The sequence below is a fragment of the Rhopalosiphum padi genome, chromosome 2 (genome assembly GCF_020882245.1).
Source record: "Rhopalosiphum padi isolate XX-2018 chromosome 2, ASM2088224v1, whole genome shotgun sequence".
NCBI classification, from domain to species: domain Eukaryota; kingdom Metazoa; phylum Arthropoda; class Insecta; order Hemiptera; family Aphididae; genus Rhopalosiphum; species Rhopalosiphum padi.
Genome location: NC_083598.1, coordinates 7,687,781 through 7,711,491, shown reverse-complemented (window position 1 = coordinate 7,711,491; position 23,711 = coordinate 7,687,781). Strand labels below are relative to the sequence as shown.

Sequence of the window (23,711 nt, the reverse complement as noted above, 5' to 3'; positions counted from 1 at the left end):
TGAGAATATTTTCCAGTAAGTAAAAGGCAAGATAGTTAATGTGATGATAAAAGTTAAAAGATCAGAATAAAACTAAACTATATTATATTAATTCTGAATTCATAAATTATTTTTGATTCATTTATTGAAATTCATAGTAAACAAAAATAAATCATGAAAAACTGTGTTTTCTACATATTTTTTACAGCTATTAAAATTATCTGACGAGTATATTTAAATATTTATATTTTTTTAAGGGAGGGGGTGAATAAGTAGTGGAGCGTTCAGAATCATGATATTTTATAATAATGTCAATTTAACGGAGAAATCTATAATATTGCGCTGGGGGTGAGTGAATAAACGACTTGAGTTTCAACAGCAAATCGCATAGTAGGTAGGTAATTGAATAAAGCGTATAAAGTGGTACAAAACATTAAAATAAAACGATATGTGACGCGTAACATTTTCTTGAATATCTTATAGCTAATATTATGGCAATGAATAAATTATTAAACAGTCTTTAGTTTTCGACGAGTATACAATTTAAGTATAATATAACTTTATATAGGTCCATAACATGGGTCCAAAATGTAAAAATTGTTACAAGCGTAGTCCTTTGAAATTTTAAATTATTTGGAGTGCATAGTGAAACTAAATAATACAATTTGTGAATAAATAAACTATGTGGAAATAAATGACTTGAAATAGGGTTTTAGTTTTAAGCACAGAGTAATGCTATTCAAAGTTATACTATTACTTCTGTATTAATGAAATTTTAACAACTCGATATCAGCTCAACAAACTAGTGTATATAGGATAATCACTGTATGATTTAATTGATTCGCAATATAAATTTATAGTAGGCATTCATTTGTTATACGAGTAGTAAGCCTGCATAAAAATATATTAATTAAAATTAAACTTGTATAAGTACAAATGACAGTCATACTTAAAATATTCATATTCGAGATAACGCACAATAGTTTAATGAATACAATATTAAACCTATTATAGTACCTATTGCACTTTATGATATAAGTATGATTTAATTATAATTTTTTGTATAGAAATGTGATTAATAGTTATGCTAACTTAGCTGTTATATATTATAATAACTATACTTGAAAGTTAATCATTATTAAATTATTAATAAAATAAATGTTATTACTTTTGTATTGTAAGACCGTGTATTCAATTATTTAATATATTATTTAATCTATTGTTGATATTATTTGAATAATAAATTCGTAATTCACACAAGAAAAATATAAAAATGACGAATAAATAAATAAATCTTTTGTTTTAAAATATAATATTAAATTAATCAATAATAGAATGCCCAAAGAGGGCTATTTAATGTTTTAATTTTAATTTTGTAATTAAATTAATTTTATCCTTAAATTAATTTATGATGCCTAAATGATTATTTTTATATTATTGTAAATTTTAATAGAAACAAAACGATCAATATAAGCATTAATGTCTGCATAGAAAACTATAGTAGAAAGGTATGTTATAGCTTTGGGTATAACATAAATCAAAATACTTAAAACACTAAAAAGAACTTAGCCATACATGTCTTTTTTTTGTATTAAAGTATAGAGTTTTAGAATTGTTAAAAATAAAAAAAGGATATACATTAATTTGTTAGGTTGAGCTGTAAAAGAGTTACAAGTTATGAAATTTTTCGCAACATTTTTATTTTGAACAATATAAGTACTTCGTCCGTCTTACGCATCAAAATTATAATTTTATAATATTAGTCTTAATCGTATTGGAATTTTACTTATTATCATTTATATTTTATTTTAAGTCTTGTATAACTTTTAAATATTGTGTTAAACCTACTATGAACGTTAAAATATTTTATAACCAAATCAATTTTAAATTAAATACATTTTTAAAAATAAATACCATTTTTCAATAATAGGAACATAAAATTAAACGTTTGTATCTCTGATACTAATATTTATATTATACTATATTATTTATTAAACATAGCTACTAAAATAAGAAACTCGGCGGTGATCACTCACTACGGCTTAAGCCAGTGTGTTGTATTATAATGTAAAATATTAACTTTTAAACTTTGATAAATTATTGTATTCAGATAATAATTATTGATAATGCTTAGTTCATTTAAATCTTAAATGATCATTATAATTATTATAAATGCCGATTTTTTTTTTAGATAGTTTAGATATAATTTATTTTTAGTTTGAATATACCTTTATTAAAAAATATTACAGTTAATTTTATACTCAAAACACAATATTTTAAATAATGTTGATTGAATTATAAAAAATATATAATTAGGTAGGTATATAATATTATGTTATTGAATTAAATTAATTAATAATATTGTAATATTTTATAAAATAATATATGTTTCGTCACAGTTAAACTATCAAACAAATAAATAACGATTATAATCAAAATAGCATCATAGACGATTTTTGAAATATCAGTAAATTAGTATAAAATCATGTGGCAAACCTTAGCACATATGGCTGGAAGAGCAGAAATCCACGGCTCTATCTTTGTTTGGTTTCCAAATTGACCAACAAACGTGACAACAGCATATGGAGTCCAAGACGCTACAAACAATCCAATGAGGATTAAGATTATATAAGACGTTCTTAGTGCAGATCGAATAGGTACTGCTTGACCTCGTCTGGTAACGTTTAATGCTAATCTGTAATCCCAACTCTCTGTAAAAAACGAATTTTTAATAAGTAAAATATTAAATTGTAATTAAAAAAAAAATACCACGCGCCTACTTTGAAACACGTACATTAAATAATAATTTTTTATGCAAACGTTGTATACATAATTATCGATTAGACACGGAGATTAAATTACATTCATCTTAGATTTAAATTTAAGAAAATTTTCTTTTCGTTTAAAACTTAGAATTTTGTTTTTGTAAAAGGTATTCGATAAGGTACGAGTATTAAACATATAATACACGAGAATGTTATTTATATTCTCTAGAAGTTTCGGTTAAAAATTACTCAGAGTGAGACTATTTTACTCACAGGTTATTTCATTGTCACACTCAGTAAATAATTTTATCTCTTTAAATCGACAAATTATAATATAATATGCAATGTTATGTATGTTATGTAGTTAAAAAATTTAAAATAGTTGTTAATTGCTTTTAAAATATTTTATGACTAAAATTATTATTATATTGTGAGAAAAGTGAGAAATTTTATTTACAATGATGTCTCATTACTTATATTATATTTTTCTACAAAAATATTTCACTGACAAAAGATGTATTCAAAAAGTTTTATAAAGAATCCATTTAGGTCAGGAATAGAGATTTTCAAATGTGTAATGTGTAAGCACGTTATATACATACAAGTATATCAACATATTTTGAAGATATTATGTCAGCAGGGTGTTATACATATTACATAGGGTGATCTATACATTATTTTTTTTTTGACCGGCTTTTTTATGTTGATAACATACATTTTATAGTCAATAAAATTAATATTCCTTTAGTTCAGCAGGGAATTATACTATTGTACGATCAATTAATCTGAGACACACAAAATAAAATCCATAAGTTCCCAATAAATAAAATAAGTATATTCCAGTATAATTTGTTTTAATTTCTATAGCGTATTAATTGATCTATTTAAATAGACAATTATCTTTTGATTGATAATTTAAATCTAATCATTACTACTATTTTATAACTATGAAGCAGTAAACTAGTTATTTATTATATAATAAAAAATATATATTTTGTCTGATTTGTTGAAATAATATTATGTTATTGTTTCGTGTAAATGAAGTCACTATTTCACTAACCTGTGCCCAACGATGCGACATTGCTATTACAATCTGCCATTTCTTTATTGTGGTCGAGTATTGACACAATAATGAATATATAGCAATATGCAATGATTGAGACTGGCAAAACAAATCCGAGCAACAACATATAAATGTAAAATAACCTATTCGATGTGGTCCTGGTTGTATAGTCCCACGAGCACGATGTTTCGAATCCTTCCAATACGTATTTTGACCAACCGAAAATCGGTGGCAATGTTATTGATAAACAGTATATCCATACAAATGCACACACCTAAAAATAAAATAAAATGTAAATGCATTATTGTCAGATATTTATGTTTTAAGACTCAAAATTATAAATTTTATCTTAACATTGAAATATAAAGCAACACAACATGATATTCATTCTTATAAATATAATATATAATAAATAATTATAGATCGTAGAAGAAAATTGATATATATACATTTGTCAGAACATACTTTTTAATTTTTTAAATTATTTTTATAACAAGTAATAACTCATCGTATCAGTAAATTAACGTTTCCGGTAAAGTGTGTCACTCACTTTCGTTGCACCCTGTCGCGTTAACTTCCAAGATCCTGACACTGGTTTCGCAGTGATCACTAAGTATCTTTCAATTGCTATGGTCGAAAGAGTGACAATTGAAACCAAACCAAATTGTCCCACTCCGAAAGCATATATTGTGCATCCTGAAAAATAATGAGCACTGTAAATTATTTGTTTTCGTTTTCAAATGACGTTACATACTATAAATATATTACATTAAATATTACATACCTACTTATCACTACCCACCCCTTTTTGTCTTGCAGCGAATAATAAGTATCACAAAACTTACAATGGTACTGTTAAGAAAATTCATTTTTCTTCAATATTGCTTTTAGATGAAGAATACCTATTACAAAAAGAGGACGTTATTTTTAATGTCGCTGGCCGTCTCTATTAAACGATTTACAAATTATAAATGATCTATTGTACACATAATTCATTAAACTTATGATAATATATTACAAATTAAATAGTCAATAGTCCTCGTTATATTTTTGTAATAGGCGTTCTTCGTCTAAGACTAAACGATATTATTTATTTTGAATGGAAGTTATTGTTGATGGTATACAGAGATTCTATATACGTTTCTCGTGTTTTTTTTTTTGCCACAAAGATGGTGTTTAATTAACTGTTATAGTTAATATACAAATTTACTATTATTTTTGATATTAAGTGTATGATTTCTATGTTTTTTGGAACAATATAATTTATAATACTAGTAAAATCGGGTTTTTAATATTTTATTTATGCAGGAAAATCGCATTTTAATCACAATTTTAAAGTGGCTTCAAAATTCTTCATATCATTACATAAAAAAATATGCGTTTTTGTTGTTGTCTTTTTTGATTTTTAGTCTGTACATATTAAATCACTAGTTCGACAACCCAATTAATCTAAACAGAATACGTTGAACAGGAGTTTTAAATTGTATCAAAATAAATGTAAGTATACTATGTATAATAAGCAAGTTATTCTAATATTATCCACGTATAAATCACATACACATACAGACATGTAATTGAATAATTTACAGAAGATAATCGTTTACTTGTAGGTACACCAATATATATACTTACACGTATATACATCATCATCAATACTCTAGTTCTAACTAAAATTTACAATTTTTTTTAATTTTCAGTAAAAAATTGTTTAATAAATAAATACATTATTTTAATAATATTTATAGTTAAAATATACATTTAAAGTATAAGTACCACATGTTACATAATCAGAGTTTCAATCGATTATCACAGTAAATAAAACCAAAGTAGTATAATATATTATTATGTATGTATAAGAAAAATAATTTTTAAATTTATGTTTTTATTTTTAAATATTCATCAAAGATGTTTAAATATGCGAAAAAAATTCGAAAATTATAATTATTATAGATTATAATGCGATTATCTCATTGTTTCTTCCCAGTTCACCAACAACCGGGTTTTCTAACGAAAACCCAAGTTTATTTTATAAAGCTTGTATGTCCATATATATGAAAAAAAAATATTTATATATATATATTGAGTATCGGCGAACTAGGAAAACACCTATATCACATCGATAAAATATTAAGTTATCTTTGAGATATTGCATTCGAATAAATGCATTATTGCTATAAATGAGTAATCGATACGACTTCGCATACAATAATACTCATAGTAGTCGAATATTTATTTATATATGTTATTACAAATTTATATCGCATAGAAATCACTTTGAGACATCTCGGACAATATAATAATTAACATATTTTTTTTTTAACATCTATTGGAAATCACATAGTAGTAGTTATGTGATGTCACATTTGAGACATAAACATACAATCTCTGCGATGTTAAAATCACCTTTATGCACATAGGGTATATACATAGAAAATAATTTTTTTTCACAAAAATGTTATTAATAAATGTTAGTGATCTTAGTTTGGTACCAATATTTTCTTACCTGGAAAGTTAGAATAATATTATATTATGTACTGATAGCTAAATACTATTAAGGTTATCGTAAATGCAGGGCACATCCGGAGGAAAGTGGGAAATCTGTATGATAATATATAAGCTACTTACTTCAATTTATTTCAATATTAATTGAAAAATATAAAAGAAAAATGTTAATAATAATCTTTTTGATGTTGACAATAATCATTTTTAAATTTCCTTGAAATTATATAGAAAACGTCTAAATTTGCACTAAAAGATGACTTGCATAGTTAAAATTGTAAAATGAGTCCTTAAGACATTAAAAAGTCTATATAAAATCTAAAATTATGCAGTATGCACAAAAAATCCTTTTTTTAAATCTCTTTATCAGGGGGGGGGGGCCAATATTTTTTTATGTTGTGCCAAATAATAAAAAAATTGAAAATGTGCCATAAAAATAGAAATATCAAAAGTCTTCATCCGATTACAAATGTATATAGCTCGGCAAACATTAGCCAATAGTAAATGACCCATATACTAATGAAAAGTTAGATAACCAAGTTTATTTTAAGTTATCTTTCAATTAGTATATAGGTAATTTACCTGCGGCTAACGATTGCCGAACTATATAAATTTGTAATCGGGTGAAGACTTTTGAAACACCCTGTATATGTTATTTTATTTGATGCTAGTATGTCATTACATAACATCAAATCTGATACAAAGGTACTTGTACTGCAGGTTGGCTACCCCTGCTGCATTGTATCATGAAACATTTTTGTGCTTACTTAACATTATCATACGATCAATCAGAAATCATATAGATTAATTCGTGATTCGTGCTCTAGAATAATGAATCATTGCTTCCAATTTCCACAAAGAACACAGGTTTACAGAAAATTTTATAATTTAATTTTTAAATTCATGTTTAATGGTCGCAAAATTCTACCTTAAAATTATTTCTTACACTATTTTTATAAACTTGGCACCCAAACACAATAGTGTTTGAAATCACTATGCTAAAAAAAAGGGACACTTATAAATTCATAAAACAATTAAGCATCAAATTTTTAGGAATAATAATTGTTATTATTATTCAATTAGTTGTATTAATTAATTTCAGTTCAATATTTTTTTTATAGTAAGATAGTAATTAGTAAGTTTAAGCATAATTTGGGAGACTAAAATTGTTTTCAACTCTGTATACACTCAAGTTTTATTTTTATTATTCATGCAACAGAGTTCCAACAAATTACAAACATTGACGAGTTACTTACAAAAATTAATTATACATTTTTATTCTTTATAAAAAATAAAAATGAAAAATGAACATTTTATTCTTAAAGAATATTGTCCTTACTAAAATTTGAAATATTTGACACATTTGAATTTTTTGAATAGAACTATTTCAACTATTTCTTATAGCTGCATATTATTAATATAGCGGTGAGTTATTCTCTTAGAATTCATTGAAAAAATTCGTATTTATTACAGGTAATTTTAAATATTTAGTTGTATTTACAAAATAAAAATTAGTAATATATTAATAAATTAGTAATAAGCTAATAATAAATAATAATAATTTTTAAGTCATAGTTTAATAATATTGGAAATAAATGTGGGGACGAAAAATATGTCATAACACTTATTATATTATTATAATATGATAAATAATATTTTCTTCAATGTAAAAGTTCCAAATTATTTTTATATTGAGAATTCTATCATTATAACATAATTATTTGGATTACTTTTGTTTTAATACATTCGTCTAGTTTAATTTGAAATATTTTTAAAGTTACGAGTAGCTACATAAAATAGATAAAATAAATAGAGTATAATAGCTAAAATAATTCTAATTAATTATATTATAACACTAATAGATATAACTATAGGGAATTTTAATAAGATAAGGCATTTAAAATATAGAAAATACTATTAAACCAATGTAGTAGAAAATTCAAATTGTTATTCAACCATTAAATGGATAGAAAGTCAGACGTGTTTCGAATATAAATACGTTGTGATAAAAAAACGACGCAGTATCGAAATTCTCAAGGGTACGGTAAATTATGAATTTGGAAATTTTTTAAATTGCTATTTCGGAAAACTATAAGCTGATTTAAATGACACATTTTTAATTGGTCTTAATTTATTATTGTATTAATAATAATATGTTAAATTGTTTTTTTGTTGCATTTATAGAGAGTTACATTTTATAATAAAAAACAAGGTAGGCAAGAAAATGGTAATTTTTTCATTCATTTTCATTCAATGTTTATGTTTTTGTTTTAAAATCACCCTAGAGTAATTTATTTTAAATATTTTACATAATCTAATAGCAACGATGTAGAATTTTTTTGCATCATGTATGAATTCTATATAGTTATTAGAATATATTATATTCCGCAAGTGCTGTACCTATAAATTGATATGACCGACACGAACCCAATCCAAATTAAAATATCTAAAAATTTCTAAATTAAATAAAATCTTTAAAATCCAACGATAGAATATATTTTCAAAGTATGGTAAGTTAAGAAAAAAAGTAGCTAATTAATTAATTTTGTAGAGAAACTAAGCTCATAAAAATCGATTTTTGGTGATAATATTAATTTGTTACTTGGTGAGAAAAGTTCTAAATTATTTTCAAGTTTTAATCTCATTTTAAATACGTCATTCAGACACTATTATTGGTACTTTAAAAATAAATATTTTTTCATTGGCATTATTATATTTTACCAATCTAAAATATATTAACCCAGAAATTCAAAATTTTTAATTTTGAAAAATTAATTTTTGGATTATATTTTCATTGTTTTTTTTGTCATATATAATTTTACCGAAATGAATTTATGTTTTATATACTTTTGCTCGATACCAAAAAAAATGTATTACATTTTATATTATATAATTTCATTACCTTTGATCTACTTATAAATTTGATAATAATTATACGTTCATATTTTATGACATTTCGTGAACTCATTATAATTTGATATTAATCTTTATGTTATCTTTTAGTTTTTAAAGTTTAACATATAACTTCTTTCTAATATAACCTTATTGGTATTGTTAAAAAAAGAATATCTAATATGGGTGACGTTGTTAGATGAATTTACAGTAATGTTTGTTGTTATTATTTACTTGAATACTTGTTTTCAGGCTTTATGGTCACCTCCTCATGCGGGTTTAAATTAAAATTACATTAGTGTAATGTCGTTAATCGTTATATTCATAAAATGTGCAGGTTGTATTGTTCATTGTGTAAAACAAATTTTTTATATTCTCATCATTGGTTTCTATTGATTTGAATATATTACTGAATCGAAAAGTGATAATAATATATAGACATATAATATTATGTATAGTATAGGATAGTCGGATAATACGATATTGATACAATATATTATAATATTCTGATTGTGTATTTCGAATTTATAGAAAATAATTACACCATAAAATATTATATACCTAGTTCTTAAACAGAACTCAAAAGACAGATTTTATTAATTTTGTGGTAATGTTAGAAAAATAAACTGATAAAATAATATGATACAAAACTTAACAACATAAAATGAAAAGTGTCATCACGTTTTTGTAATTCCTTAGCGAAATAAAAAATGTTAATGTTCAGTTGGAAATTAAATTGTGTTAAAAATTTAAAATGTATAAGATATACCATAGATATATTATTATACTCGTAATAATAGTAAATTAATCCACCCTTGAATAATGTTTTTAAATAGATATGAATACAAATTTTTAAGTTTTTAAATTTGAATTATATTTATTTATTCTTAAGTTTTCATAAATAATTTTAACATAACTTGGTCTCAAAATAAAACAATCATAATAAAACGTATACAAGTAGTTTCGTTCTATAGATGTAGGTACGAGTATATAAAATAACCGATTGTTCGTTTCAGATGTTTGCTCTATAGTTTGAATTATCCTCGTAAACACCAAAACGTCAACCAATGATATATTATCAAATAATATTAGTCCCACATAAATTATGAGCTTGTACATGGAAAACATTTTTTTATATAACTACTTGATCGAGCTGACAATTTGCACCTTTAAAATATCATTATAAAACTATTTATATAGCTAAAATATGTAACTATTTAAATTAAAATAAGATATAGGCGTAAAAATATTTGGTTTATTATGCATTAGGTTTTTAAATATAATAACTATGAAACTATAGCGTATAAAAAAATATAACAACAATTTAAGACATCGTAAATTATAATATTTGTTTATTAATATTCATATAAATCTTTATTACACTTTTATATTTTACATTTATTATGAAATGCCAATTATATTATGTAATTTTATGCACGTCACACGATTACGATGAAATAATTTTTCTGCATTTTCTATATTATACGCACGTATAAATTCTTATACTATCAGCGTACTATATTGTTTATAAAAGTGTTATTGAGTTTAATATTGATAGACAACTTTAATAAATGTTACAGTTCCTTCTCGATGTGGTAAAATGTTAGCTGGTATATCAAAAATTATTTAGATTTATTACATTCATATCGAACGTGTTAAGATTTTAGACTATATTTATACCATTGTATCATTTGTATCTTATAATTATTTTGTTTAATTAAAACAAACATTTAAATCACTAGTATCTAGTATGTGCACGTTGTGACGTTAAGTTAGTATGTTATAGAAATACGCCAGTGGTGTCATTTCAGGTTATATTTGACGAGGGTAAGACAATCACCGGCCGAATGACTCCACTGAGGTACACATTATTGATAGTTATTTTAAATTTGATAATATTCATATTATTATCGTTACTTACCTATGTCGTCAAAGATCCATTCGTGTTTGAATGAAGATACTGCTGACATAAAATGCAAGATCGAAGTAGCAAAATCGGCAGTGGCCAAGTTTAATACGAACGTCGAAAACGGACCTTTTAATCTTCTAAATCTAAAAATATAAATAATTTTTGGTTTAGTAACAATTTTTATATATGAAAAAAAAAATTAAATAATTGTTACTTAAATAATTATTTTTTTTTTATAAATTAACTGATTAAACATTTGTACAATTTATATAAATGTTAAATTATATCGGAAGGGATTTATTTTTAAAGTTAATATTTTAAATCTATAATTTGTGACTCATGAGCGGTACTTCTATTATTTATGAAGTGAAACAATACATCTATTGTTTTAAAATTAATTTAAGCCATTGTAAAATTTGGAGATTTATTCAAGGCTTAAGTGAATTAAAAATGTTAGGTAGATAATAAAAAAGCTCTATTGGTAAACGATTCTATACACTAAAATAATTCAAAATTACATATTAAATCACATTTATGATATGTAAATCACCGAGAACTCATACAAAAAAATGTATTATACATATTATATATTTATGGTTTAATAAAAATTGAATTATGACGTAATAACGTTAAATTGTTTTCAATATTGTTGTTAAACTAAATGATATTATCAGTCCTGATGATTTAAATTTTAAATTATTATTCACATTATTATGGGCTAAATCATTTACAATAGAAAAGAGAAGTTTTCATTTGAAAAACAAAAGTTTGTATCTTTTTAGGACACTCCATCAGTGGCGTATTTGAGTGTTCATGTCGGGGGGGGGGATTTAAAAAGAGTTTACCCAACCACTCACACAAACTTACCAAGACATAATGCATTTTATATTGCACCTGTATAACCTATAAAGTAATAACTAATAAGTTAAACTAATATGATAAAAAACAACATATTTATAAAACAAAATCTATATTTTTATTTTTTGTATTAGCAAATCCATTTATAATATCGTCTATTGATATGGTTATAGTATGGTGTATGTTTAACCCATGTTTTCAATCTAACAAAAAAAGCAACAAAAGTAAGCAAAGAGAAGAATTAAAAGTTTTTTTTAAAGCAATTTAAGAAGAAGAACAAGTCCTTAATTTTAAGCAATGTAAATATATAAATATATATTAAATATATACACTCAATTTCGTTAAATTAAATTTTTAAGTCAAAGTTTTTATGCAAAGTTTTTTTTTAGTCAATTTAACCGAAACACAATCATTTTTTATATAAATATTTGTATTTTAATTTAGTTATATAAATAATTTTGTTAAGCATTTTGTAATAAAATAATTATATATATATATAGTAGTATATAGTTAAAATATTTTATTCAGGCTTGCTATTTTGTTGACATGCAGACTTCTTTGTGCTTTAACCACTGGTTCATTAAATTAGACATATCGCATGGAGAGTTGAAACAGTAAAACTTAACAATGAATGACTAAATAATTACTATAACACTATAAAATAAAGCATATGAAGAACAAATCAACAAAATCACATAAACAAAATGATATTACGTGCGTAAAGCACTAAGGCGTAACGCAAGTCGCAACCACTATTAAAAAAATAACCGTTTATGTACAATCATGCTGGAGTCGGTTATCATAGATAATAATAGGTGATGAAATACCCTATACCCATTAGTTATATGTATAAAATTTTTCCGGGTCTAAAAATTCTTGTAGGGGGGCGACTGCCCCCATCGACCCCCTCAAATACATCACTGCACTCCATGGAAGTACTATACAATACATCTCAAGAATTATAAAATTTGGAGTATATGTATATTTAGTTTCCAAAAACCTGGTTTTGAATAACTGCGTCATTGCAAAAAAAGGATATGCTCATTTGGTAAATAACTATGGGCATGCTCGATTTTAGTGATTTTAGTAAATCTTGTTATAAATTATAATATTTAAATCAAATATGAATCATTGTAAAATAAAAAAAAGTATTATAATAAATCTTTTTTAGATTTTTTGTTTTCAACTATAACCACAAATACCTATATGGCTATATGTACACTGTGAGAATGGTTTAACCGGTGATATATTATTATATACTATTTAATTAGAGGTTGAGTATTTAATGAGTTGTTTGTCGTATTTTTGAATTGCTTGTGTATTATTTAATTTTAAAATTCTAAAATAAGAACTGAAAAGTATTTTATTCACCTATTGTTTTTATAATAAGTGGAAATTAAATGGTAATACAATACTTAAAGCGTTATTCATACTTACATAATTATACGTATTATATTAAAACTAAGGTGACATTGTATTTGCATATTATGTCGTCTCAGTTTTACAAATGTACAAGTAATGCTGGATTGGCAAGGTATCGGACTACCAAGTTTTATGATTTCTAACGTTTGATTACAGATATAGGCGTACATGATATAGAATATTTAATTTGTGATCAGCAGAAACCATTTGTGTTGTTATTTTTAATTAAATGGTAAATTGACTTATTATTTATTTATTGTTTATTTAAACGGGCTGAAGCCCAATAAATGATTTATGAAAATTTGTACTTAATAATAATAGGCGAGATTTAAAATATAATTAAAATTAAAATTGAGTAACGAATAATGAAATAGATCAAAGAAAAATAATAATTTATAGCACAATAATTAAATGAATGTATAATAGAAAACATAAAACTAGTTACTGGTATACCCTAATAACAAAGGGTATGGTCGAATTGCACTTGGATTTAAAAAAAAGGTAGTGGTCGAACTGTACTTGGGCTCAAAAAAAGTATTTCAATAAAGTTATCATGCATTTGAAGGGGTAAATCATTTTCCGAGGTAAGTTAAGTGGTTCTTCATGGTTATTTATTAACTTATTAACTCACACCGAAAAATAATAGTAGAACATTCATATACAATAAGTCATGGCTTCATTCGCTTTTAATAATTTTTAAATTTTTCATATTTACACAGCATCGGAAATGTTAAAGTGTGTACTAATTGTAGTGTACATAAGTTTAAATAGTACAAGGTATGAAATATAAGTATTAATCTTAAATTTTTATTGACAATAATTATCCGCGTTATCTAAATGGCATTAACGAACTAATATATAATGCTATTAAATAGGTAGCCTATAGCATTCGTAAACATAAGATTCGTAATATTTTTAATAGGTTTTCACTATACGTAACAAGTCTCCACTTTTTTTCCATTTTAACTCTTTTTTTTGAACGAGTGCAGTTTTCAACCACTACCTGATTTTTACCCGAGTGCAGTTCGATCATTACCTTTTTTCGATCCAAGTGAAATTCGACCATTTCTTTGTAGGTAATAAGTGCAATTCGACTATCCCGACTGATAATATCTATTAATATGATTACAAAAAGACTCAATTAAGCTAACATTGAAAAAAATCGATTTGGGTATCATTAGTTAATCTAGTGGATCTATTTAAAGGAGTATTTATGGTGTAGTTTGTTCTGTGCAAATGGTTGTGAAAAGTATAAGTAGACCTAGTTTGTCTTTGAGGAATATAAAAATTTGGGCAGTACTGGTTTGCGAACAAAACTACCACTCGATTGGGAACAGTTCAACCTTAAACCATATACTCATGGGTTTGTGCACAGTTACCTTTAAGTTACATTGCATATGTTACTACTTGTTTATTAATAATTGTTAATAGTTAAAACTTGTTTAAAAGTATTTACATACATTTTCCTTCATACTTAACAGACTTAGGACAACGAAAATAAAAATCAACATTTTTTAAAACACGATTCTTAGTAAATTTAAAATAAATTATTTATACTAATACAAACATTTCCTAGTCGCGATTAGAAAACTTCACTAATTTCTAAATCCATGTTCAGTAAATATAGGTTAGAATCACAAAATATGTGTTCACACTCTAAGTTCTCGAGATGTACTGTTTGTAGGGAATTTAATAATATTTCCGTACTCTTTATTGATGATTATCAGTGCCCAGATTGGTATAGATAGGTAAAATACAATAATTGTTGTGTGCGCAAATCAGTTGTACATTTAATATCATCATATTCGCAAACGAGTTCCGATTTTTCAGGTGAAAAATAAAAATGTGCGCAAACAAGTTTCAGCCAAAAATTTATAAAACTGAGCAATTTTGGACCATCTAAGTAGCCATTAACCAATCTAAATAATAATTTCAAATCAAGTGTGTTTCTTTGGACAACAAGGTTGCTCATACTTAGTGTGTCTCAAATATAGGCTTATAGTTATAGTTATAATTTGGTTGTCGTGAAATACTACATTTATTTAATTTAGAGGTAATAGTATTATTACTCGAGAATCGAGATATTATAGTAATATTAGATATAATTTATCTCGTAACCTTTTATGTTTAAATTTAAAAGCGACTTATGAGTATTTAACAATAAATAGTAACATTCCGCGTGGTTAAAAGTTATATACCTAACTCAAATTAAAATAAAATGTCATTAAAAGCAAAATTTTAATATTTTTACTATTCATTTTGATAATATAGGTCAAATTACTACAATATTAAAACTAATAAAGTAATAACACATAATAGACTCTTTTGAAAGCAAATTTTCTATATTGTTAGCCTATAACTTATAAGAAGTATAAGACATGTGAAATGTGGAAGTATTGCCTCGAGTACTTTCATATAAGTACAACGTTTAAGTTGTCGAACATCTTTGGCCGTTCTCTTACAGTTAAATATTCGTCGCAATATTCAGCGAGTTATCTCTTGTCAGTTTGTTACTGTTACTCACTTTTATTACATTTACATAATATTCCTATAATATAAATGCATAAATGTTTTTTTTGGGGATTTACCGTAAAAACTTCCAAATTGATCTCTAATTAGTAAAAGTGGAATTGAAAACCTATTTGGTGTTTTGTGAATGCGAGCCGCGAGGTATTTAAGGATAATCACGAATTGTGAAATACGATAGGTACCTATTTATATGGGTAAACCCCATTAGCGACGGGGTTTTATTTTTACAATTTCAACCTAAATTTTATTAAATACTTATATAATATTATACCAAGGTGGATATATATCCACCTTGTATTATATTTATAACAAAAATTATGATTACAAGAAACGAAATCAATTTTAACCATATCTTATCTTTTTATTAAGAAATAATCTATTACTTTATGTTATTTCCACAGTTCTTGGTAAAATCCCAATGAGAAATTAACTTCTAAAAATAGGTCTACCTATGTTGTCATATGACAACGCTCGGCGCTAGCCGCTAATGAAAAAAAAAAAAAATAAATTGCAATACCATTAATAAACGACGAGAATTTTTGTTTTTGTTTTGCTAAAATCCCCTATTTTAATATCTCACAAAATGTTCAGATTTTCAGACGCCAATGTATTATATTCAGCTACAATAAGTTCTAAATAACGATTGCTCCATTACGAGAAACATGTAAATAATATATTCAAGATACTAGGTAGTAGGTACAATAGGTACATACGTGATTGATGTATGTCTAACCTTAATGCATTGCTCTGAGTTTATTACATACTTACATATTTGGAAAATGGGAATTGTGTTTAGTCCGATCAAAAGTGATGAAAAGTGGTCGCAAATATGTATATATCTACGTCGTTATGTTCTGGAATGTCGTCGCACAACACATTTGTAAACGAAAACCCCTTAAATAGGGTTTGATCGAAAATCGCTAAGTGTAATATCGTGGACTGTAATAACAGTTGGTGGTTACCGTTTTCCATTAAGACTGACCGATAAATACCTAACCGATAAAGCGGTTACCGCTCACCAGGACCGTGGTATAAAGTTTGCCGGTAGACTTGCCTTAAATTTGGTAATCGTGGTCCACATTTTTTATAATAATATAGTTTATACTAGTAAGCAAAACTACAGTGACCATTTGCAGTAATGTCTGCTTTAAACGACTTTATCAAATCGTTTTCATATTGTTGTCCGAGAGTGCGTACAAATAAATAAATTATAATGTCGAATAGGATTTTGGAGTGCGGTGAAATTTTAATGAGACGAGTCTTGTATACGCATTATTATTTATATAATAAATAACTTTGAAATTGTTTTATTTCTTCTTGATTATTGGTGTAAGTATTGGATAAATGATGATATAACATATTATAAACTTTATAAATTGTTGTTAGTTATTATTGTAATTTAATCTTTAGTTCTTTTTTACATAAAAAAGAATAGTTTCCAATAACAACGATACAGTGGTTCTTTTCTTAAATAATAATAAAAACTAACTAAATAAATAATAATGAATAGCTGTGGTTTTATATTTTGTGAACCGTATAATTTCCAGTCATTCGTTTTTCTGCACAATTGTGAGCCAAGTGTGGGGCTTTAATGTAAGATGCACATCGTGTTACCCACATCATTCACAGGTTCCTTGTACGGATAGACAATTATTTAAATTCATATGCTTCTGTAACCATTAGTTATATTGACGTTATTTAGAATTAATTGTATTCACATATTATAGTGTGACGCGTTGTCGATTTTTGGTTGAATTTATTATATAAAATATAATTTAAATTGGTAAATATTAAAACCATAACCTCAACGTATTTATGTATATTATATTAATATTATTTTTTAAAAACAGTTAAGATCCTCATTATATTTTACTCAACGTTAATACATCCAATAAAACAGTGTATAATATAATATTATATACACGGTAACTTTAATTTTGTACTTTTTAGTTTAACTTAAATTAGTCATATTTCAACTGTTAAAATGTTAAAAAAAAGATAGATTAAAAATATTCACTTTATGTACATAATATTGTATTATTATCAGAAATGTTTTTATAAAAAGTATACCTTCAATAACATTCATTCGTATGTGGTGCATCGTAAAAAAATGTATTTATGTTATAAAGGTAACTAACTTATTTAAATATAGGAAAACAAATTTAAAAAAAACTGTTGTTTACTGAATATTTCAGTCATAATTTAACAGTGATAAAAATCAACGTATAACATAGAAAGTTTATGAATAATTAAATTATCAACTTAATTATATGTACCAAATCGTGGAGTAAAAATCATACTTTAATGATAATAAAAGATGCTGTGATTATAATAAAAATTGATATTAATATTAATATTTGTAATTGTAAATTTTATTGAGCGATTTTTAATTCAATATTAATTATCTCAATATTACGCTTTATTTACCTTTGGACGAATACATAAATTTATTTTCTATTAAATGTATTAAATAATATTAATACTAGTTCCTTACTTCTAGAACTTATTTCCTTCCTTCCACATATATGATATACAATAATAATATTCCTAAACTTACTTTGTATCTATTACCAAACTAACTATAGTCAAAATAAACCATTAGAGAAGATTTTGAGATTTGGAAAAGTATCTAGATTAAATATTTCTATTGGCAATAAGCATTTATGTATTATCAGTTAACTAGCCATAGCCTGTGATTAAATTCCTTATATACGAGTATTTAGTTATTTCAGTTATTTATCTTATAGTTTAATTCTGTAATATGGTTATTATTTTACGAAATGTTATTGTACATTATTTATATAATTATCAAAAGTATTTTATTACTGTACTCAGCTAACTATGGCGATTATATTAATAAAATAAATAAATAATGAATATTTTAAACTTTCGACCTCAGGAAAATATTTGTAATTTTGAATATTATATTCTATTCCATGATTGTTCATCAGTATCCTCTTTTAAAAATATTCTCTTCTCTCATTATTTGTTTTAGTAAGCTAAGGCTATCGCTTTCCTGATATTCAAATTTTTCTAAATTTTTGTTCTCTTAATGTTATGGTGCTATTATTTTTTTAAATAAATCCATTGAGTTTCTTATATAATCGGTTTTATAAATTATAAAATTAAAACCATATAACTGATGTAAATTGCTGTGTTGTAATATTTTTATTTATAAAGACAAAATAAAAATAATAAATTAATATTAAAAAATATAAAAACATTTTTTTTACATTATGTCCGTACAAAAAGGAACACCTAGGTTATTTTCCCCATAAACCACTTTAAATACGTCTCTGAAAATTTCAAACTTAGTGACTTGATAATTAAATGTTTTTTAAATCGTTTTTTTTTTTTTAATATAATGTAGGTATTCACATATAAGTGTATTAAACATAAATAAAGCATTACTAAGTAAAAGTTTCGTTTTATATTATTAATATTTGTTAACTAAATATATTTATTTAATAGGTATTAATATATTATGATATAAATTATTTTATAATAAAAACATATGTTTTTACAAAAATGTCTATTGAAAACATATTAATGTGAACGACTGTTTTACCACTAATTACAAAGAAATATGTACTACATTTGTTACAACTTCAGAATAAATGATTTTTAAAATTTTTAATGATGTACATAAAAATTAGACGTAATACCTACCAAAAATTATTTAATATTAATTAAATATAGTATAATATATATACAATTTTTTTTGTAATGTCTCCATATAATTATAATTAATAAATATATTATACACAAATAAACAATTATTGTACATGCCGTAAATGGATTATACTATTTATTATTTAATATTGTAATATTGTATTCATACGTATATCTTTGGTTATTGGTTAGATCAAGTTGTCAGTGTACAACGTACATGACGTGTCTAATTTAAATCTTTGGTTAATTTTAAGTAATACCTACAAAATGTTATCATTTTTGTTAAAAATGGGAATAATAAACTTTTTTTTAGTTATACGATAATTGATCGGGTTTTCTTAGAAAACTTTATGTCTTCTCTAAAGTATCATTTGTGTTCAATTTTCAATAAAAGTTATATTAGATGGAATTTTTTAAAGCACATGGTATACTTACTAGGAAAATAACTTACAAAAAAAAAAAAAAAATCAAGACAGTCATTTTTATGTTGTAAAAATATGATATTTCTCATTTTATTCTTGTACCACGTAAAAAAAAATAAAAAATCTAACAGAGGAAATATTTAAAAAGACCCCCTGGATCCTACAACTGCGCTTCTAAATCATTAATAAAATTATTATGTTGTATAATTGCCAAGTTTTGTTAAATTTTTAATGTTAAACGCTTTTGGAATGTTTTTATACATTTTATATTTCATATAGGTTATTCATAAGCTATATGACAAAAAAAAAATAATAATAATAATAATTATATAAACAAATTATACTTTACCTGGTAAATACGATGAGAACTAAACCATTTCCAATCAAACCCACAATGCCAATAACCGTGAGCAGCATGCCATAGGAAAAAAATATCATCGGGGTTGTAAGTTTTTCGTTGACATTTTCATCTCCATAACATTTTTTACTCTATAATACGTTTAATGACTTAAAATAAACATGTTTTTATTATAAAATTTCAATTATTAATATTACATGTCCTCTAAATGGGTTATTATTATTAAATTTGTTTTATTTTGTTTAAGAAATGATGATGGTTAGAAATAAATATTGTGAAAATCTCCGAGCCTCTGATCCTTATCATATTTTAAATATGGATTTTTGTTCATCTTGTTTGTTTTATAAACATAATTTAAGTTAATTAATAACTATCCAATTCTAATAACTGCAATGGTTTAAATTTAAGTAGATAAGTATATATTATTAATAAAAAATCTTAATTTCTCAATAACTGCTATACATTGATTTTTAATTTTTGCTAATTTAATAAACATGTTTTATAAATTAATTTGTACAATGCAGATAATTTGATATACGTACATAAATTATGTAAGATAAGTTAAAATAACTAAAAAAAAACAATATTTTAGAAAACTACATGTCTACATCATACATTTATCTGTCTGTAAAGCAATAATAATAAAAATAAAATAATGTCCTTAATGTTTATAGTGTTTATACACTAATTTATAGCGTATACAATTTGTATTTAACCTATCGAAATTATTAGAATAATATTTTTAAAATAGCACTGTTAAAAATATCAGAGTTAAAATTATATAAACTAAACTTGCTTTTTAAGTAGTTACCTATATTATTATGTTTATTTTTTCATGTTTATTATCGACATATAAATTAAGATTAACTTATACCTTTTGAATACAGAATAATTAAAATGTTTAACATACACTGTATAGTTTTCTTTAAAGAGTTCTTTAAAAATGATGGTATTACACGAATAGAAAAATGTAGAAAAATTAATTAAGTGGAGTTGGATGATCCATAAAAAATTCTATTTAATTTTACCTACTATTTTACTTTAAGATCATTGCATTAAAACTATATTTTAATATTTTTAAAATCTATAATGCAATATAAATATTTTTTATTTTTACTTTAATATATTGATACTTGAGAAATAAATATTAAATTAATTGTTGTTAAACTTTTGTGATATAGATAAAAGTAAAAAAGTTCACATAAATAATAATAAAAGTTTTTAAATCAGTATTATTGAATTCAATATTTTACTTCAAACTAAAAATGATTGTCCTAACTCATAAACTTTATAGAATAATATTTAATATACATGTTGATGATAAATTATAATATCTTCTGAGAACAAAATTAATTCTGAAATAAATAATATGGTTATAATACTGATTTATGTAGCGGTTAGTCTTATATTTTTTTAAACAAAATATTCATATTTGATTTTTTTTTCCAAATTATTTACTTTTTAGTATACATTTATAATATCAATATCATAACCGCATAGGGTACTACTTAGAAAAGTTGGCTTATGATATATGTCTTATATTATTGATTCGAGGGTGTTAACCAACATTTTACAATTCCTTTCAAAACTACAATATATTATGGTGTTTAAACAACTCAATTTCTAACCACATTATAATGGACGCTTTCTCCTCTTATCGATATAATAATATGTATTTAATTTACAAATACAAACAAATTGTTACGGGAGGATGTGTACATTTAATAATTTAATATACATTACATAGGGAGTATTTAAATTATTAATTATTAGTTGTTAATTAGTATTATGAAATTTATTAGTTATTACGTCGTATTACATAATAATAATAAAAATAATAAAAAAGAAATGTTAGTATCTAAAATAGTTTATTTTTTAGAGCTTTATAATCAAATTTATAAACCAAGTTTAAGTTTATTCAAAATATTTAAAATAAGATAAATTTAGTAATTTGTTATTAATTTTGGACAAATAATAAAATAGTACGCGACAAGTTAAAGATGGAATTAAAATAATGGTTTTCAAGAATATCAGAAGAATCATTGATGTCATTCAATTATACAGTAAAAAAATTGTATATGATTAAATAACATGGATGGTACAAACAAATTTTTATGAAATGAAATATTTTTTGTTAATTGCTAGGATACCTATAGGGAATATTGAAATAAAAAAAAAATATATATAGATATGTGTACTATCAAAAAGGGTATCCTTAATTTTTGTTTTGTAATAAAACATAGGCATTGTATTATTGAATTATTTTTCGACATTCATATATTCATGTATTTTACGATGTTCAATATTTTTATTGTGATTATACTGATTATAGTGTAATATTAGATTGAACGTTGTATATATAGATATATGAATAATACAATATAATATTATAATTATCTATGTGCCATATTAATATTATTTTATCGAATAGTAAGTAATTGCATTATTTGTGACGATAGTATTTTAAACAAATATGTATATAAAATGATTGGTTTTGTATACGCACTTCGTTTTTGCACATCGCATTAAAACTGGTTAAATGGTTCGACATCGATATCTTTTGGTTTTTGGTTTTATTATTCGGTGATATTATCGCATTTGTATTGTTTCCAATTTCTCACTTTTCGAGGAATAAAAATAAAACAATAATTATTTTTCACATAATATGGTTATAAAATATAAAAATGATAGTAATTATGATATTGTATATTTTAATAACTTATTATTTTGCTATTAATTATTGTTATTTAGGTCTCTGAAAACTAATACAACGATAATAAATATTCTCAATATTATATAATATCATATATATTATTGTTTTCATAGCAAAATATATTACTTCACCCAGTTTTCCATTTTGTTGGTGATTGTCGATGATTTCCTCCAAACGTATATTTTTTTAAAGCTTACATGATATACCTACAACAAAAACACAAGTTTTATTTACGTGTACCAAATATTTATAAGAAAAATAATATACAGAGCATGCCATCATGAATAAAACATACAAATTATATATTGGTCCAATGATCATAATATCTGTTACTTTAAGTATGTATACTTATAAATATATTTATTTTAGTGCAAAAACAATATAAACTTCTGTTGAAAAAAGCAATGACAGATAATTTTCTTTTTATTAATATTTATATTAATTATTATTGATTTATTTTAAACATCATTTGTATTCTAATGAAGGATAAATAAAAAAAATGAAATAATTTAACGTACCTATATATGTATATATTATATATAGTTATAAATAATACTCTTTTACTTTTATTTTATACATTGAATAGAGTGAAAAACCGTTATTAGTTTTTTAATAATAGGATTTTTACTT

The 23,711-nt window shown here is 24.0% G+C and overlaps 1 protein-coding gene across 4 annotated transcripts in view; it reads right to left on the bottom strand.

Moving 5' to 3' along the window:
- LOC132922420 (rhodopsin-like) overlaps positions 1-23,711 on the bottom strand; it is a 52,446-nt gene that overhangs the window by 12,538 nt on the left and 16,197 nt on the right. For 2 of the 4 annotated variants that reach the window (XM_060985928.1, XM_060985930.1), the window contains 7 exons: positions 23,208-23,287; positions 22,875-22,988; positions 20,360-20,499; positions 11,120-11,250; positions 4,358-4,503; positions 3,805-4,081; positions 2,476-2,690 (listed from right to left, as the gene is read on the bottom strand). In XM_060985928.1, coding sequence (XP_060841911.1) covers positions 2,476-2,690; positions 3,805-4,081; positions 4,358-4,503; positions 11,120-11,250; positions 20,360-20,499; positions 22,875-22,919 — 954 coding nt within the window. In that variant the 5' untranslated portion in view covers positions 22,920-22,988; positions 23,208-23,287. The remainder of the gene's footprint in view (positions 1-2,475; positions 2,691-3,804; positions 4,082-4,357; positions 4,504-11,119; positions 11,251-20,359; positions 20,500-22,874; positions 22,989-23,207; positions 23,288-23,711) is intronic. The other 2 variants (XM_060985929.1, XM_060985931.1) reach the window with 1 other exon arrangement.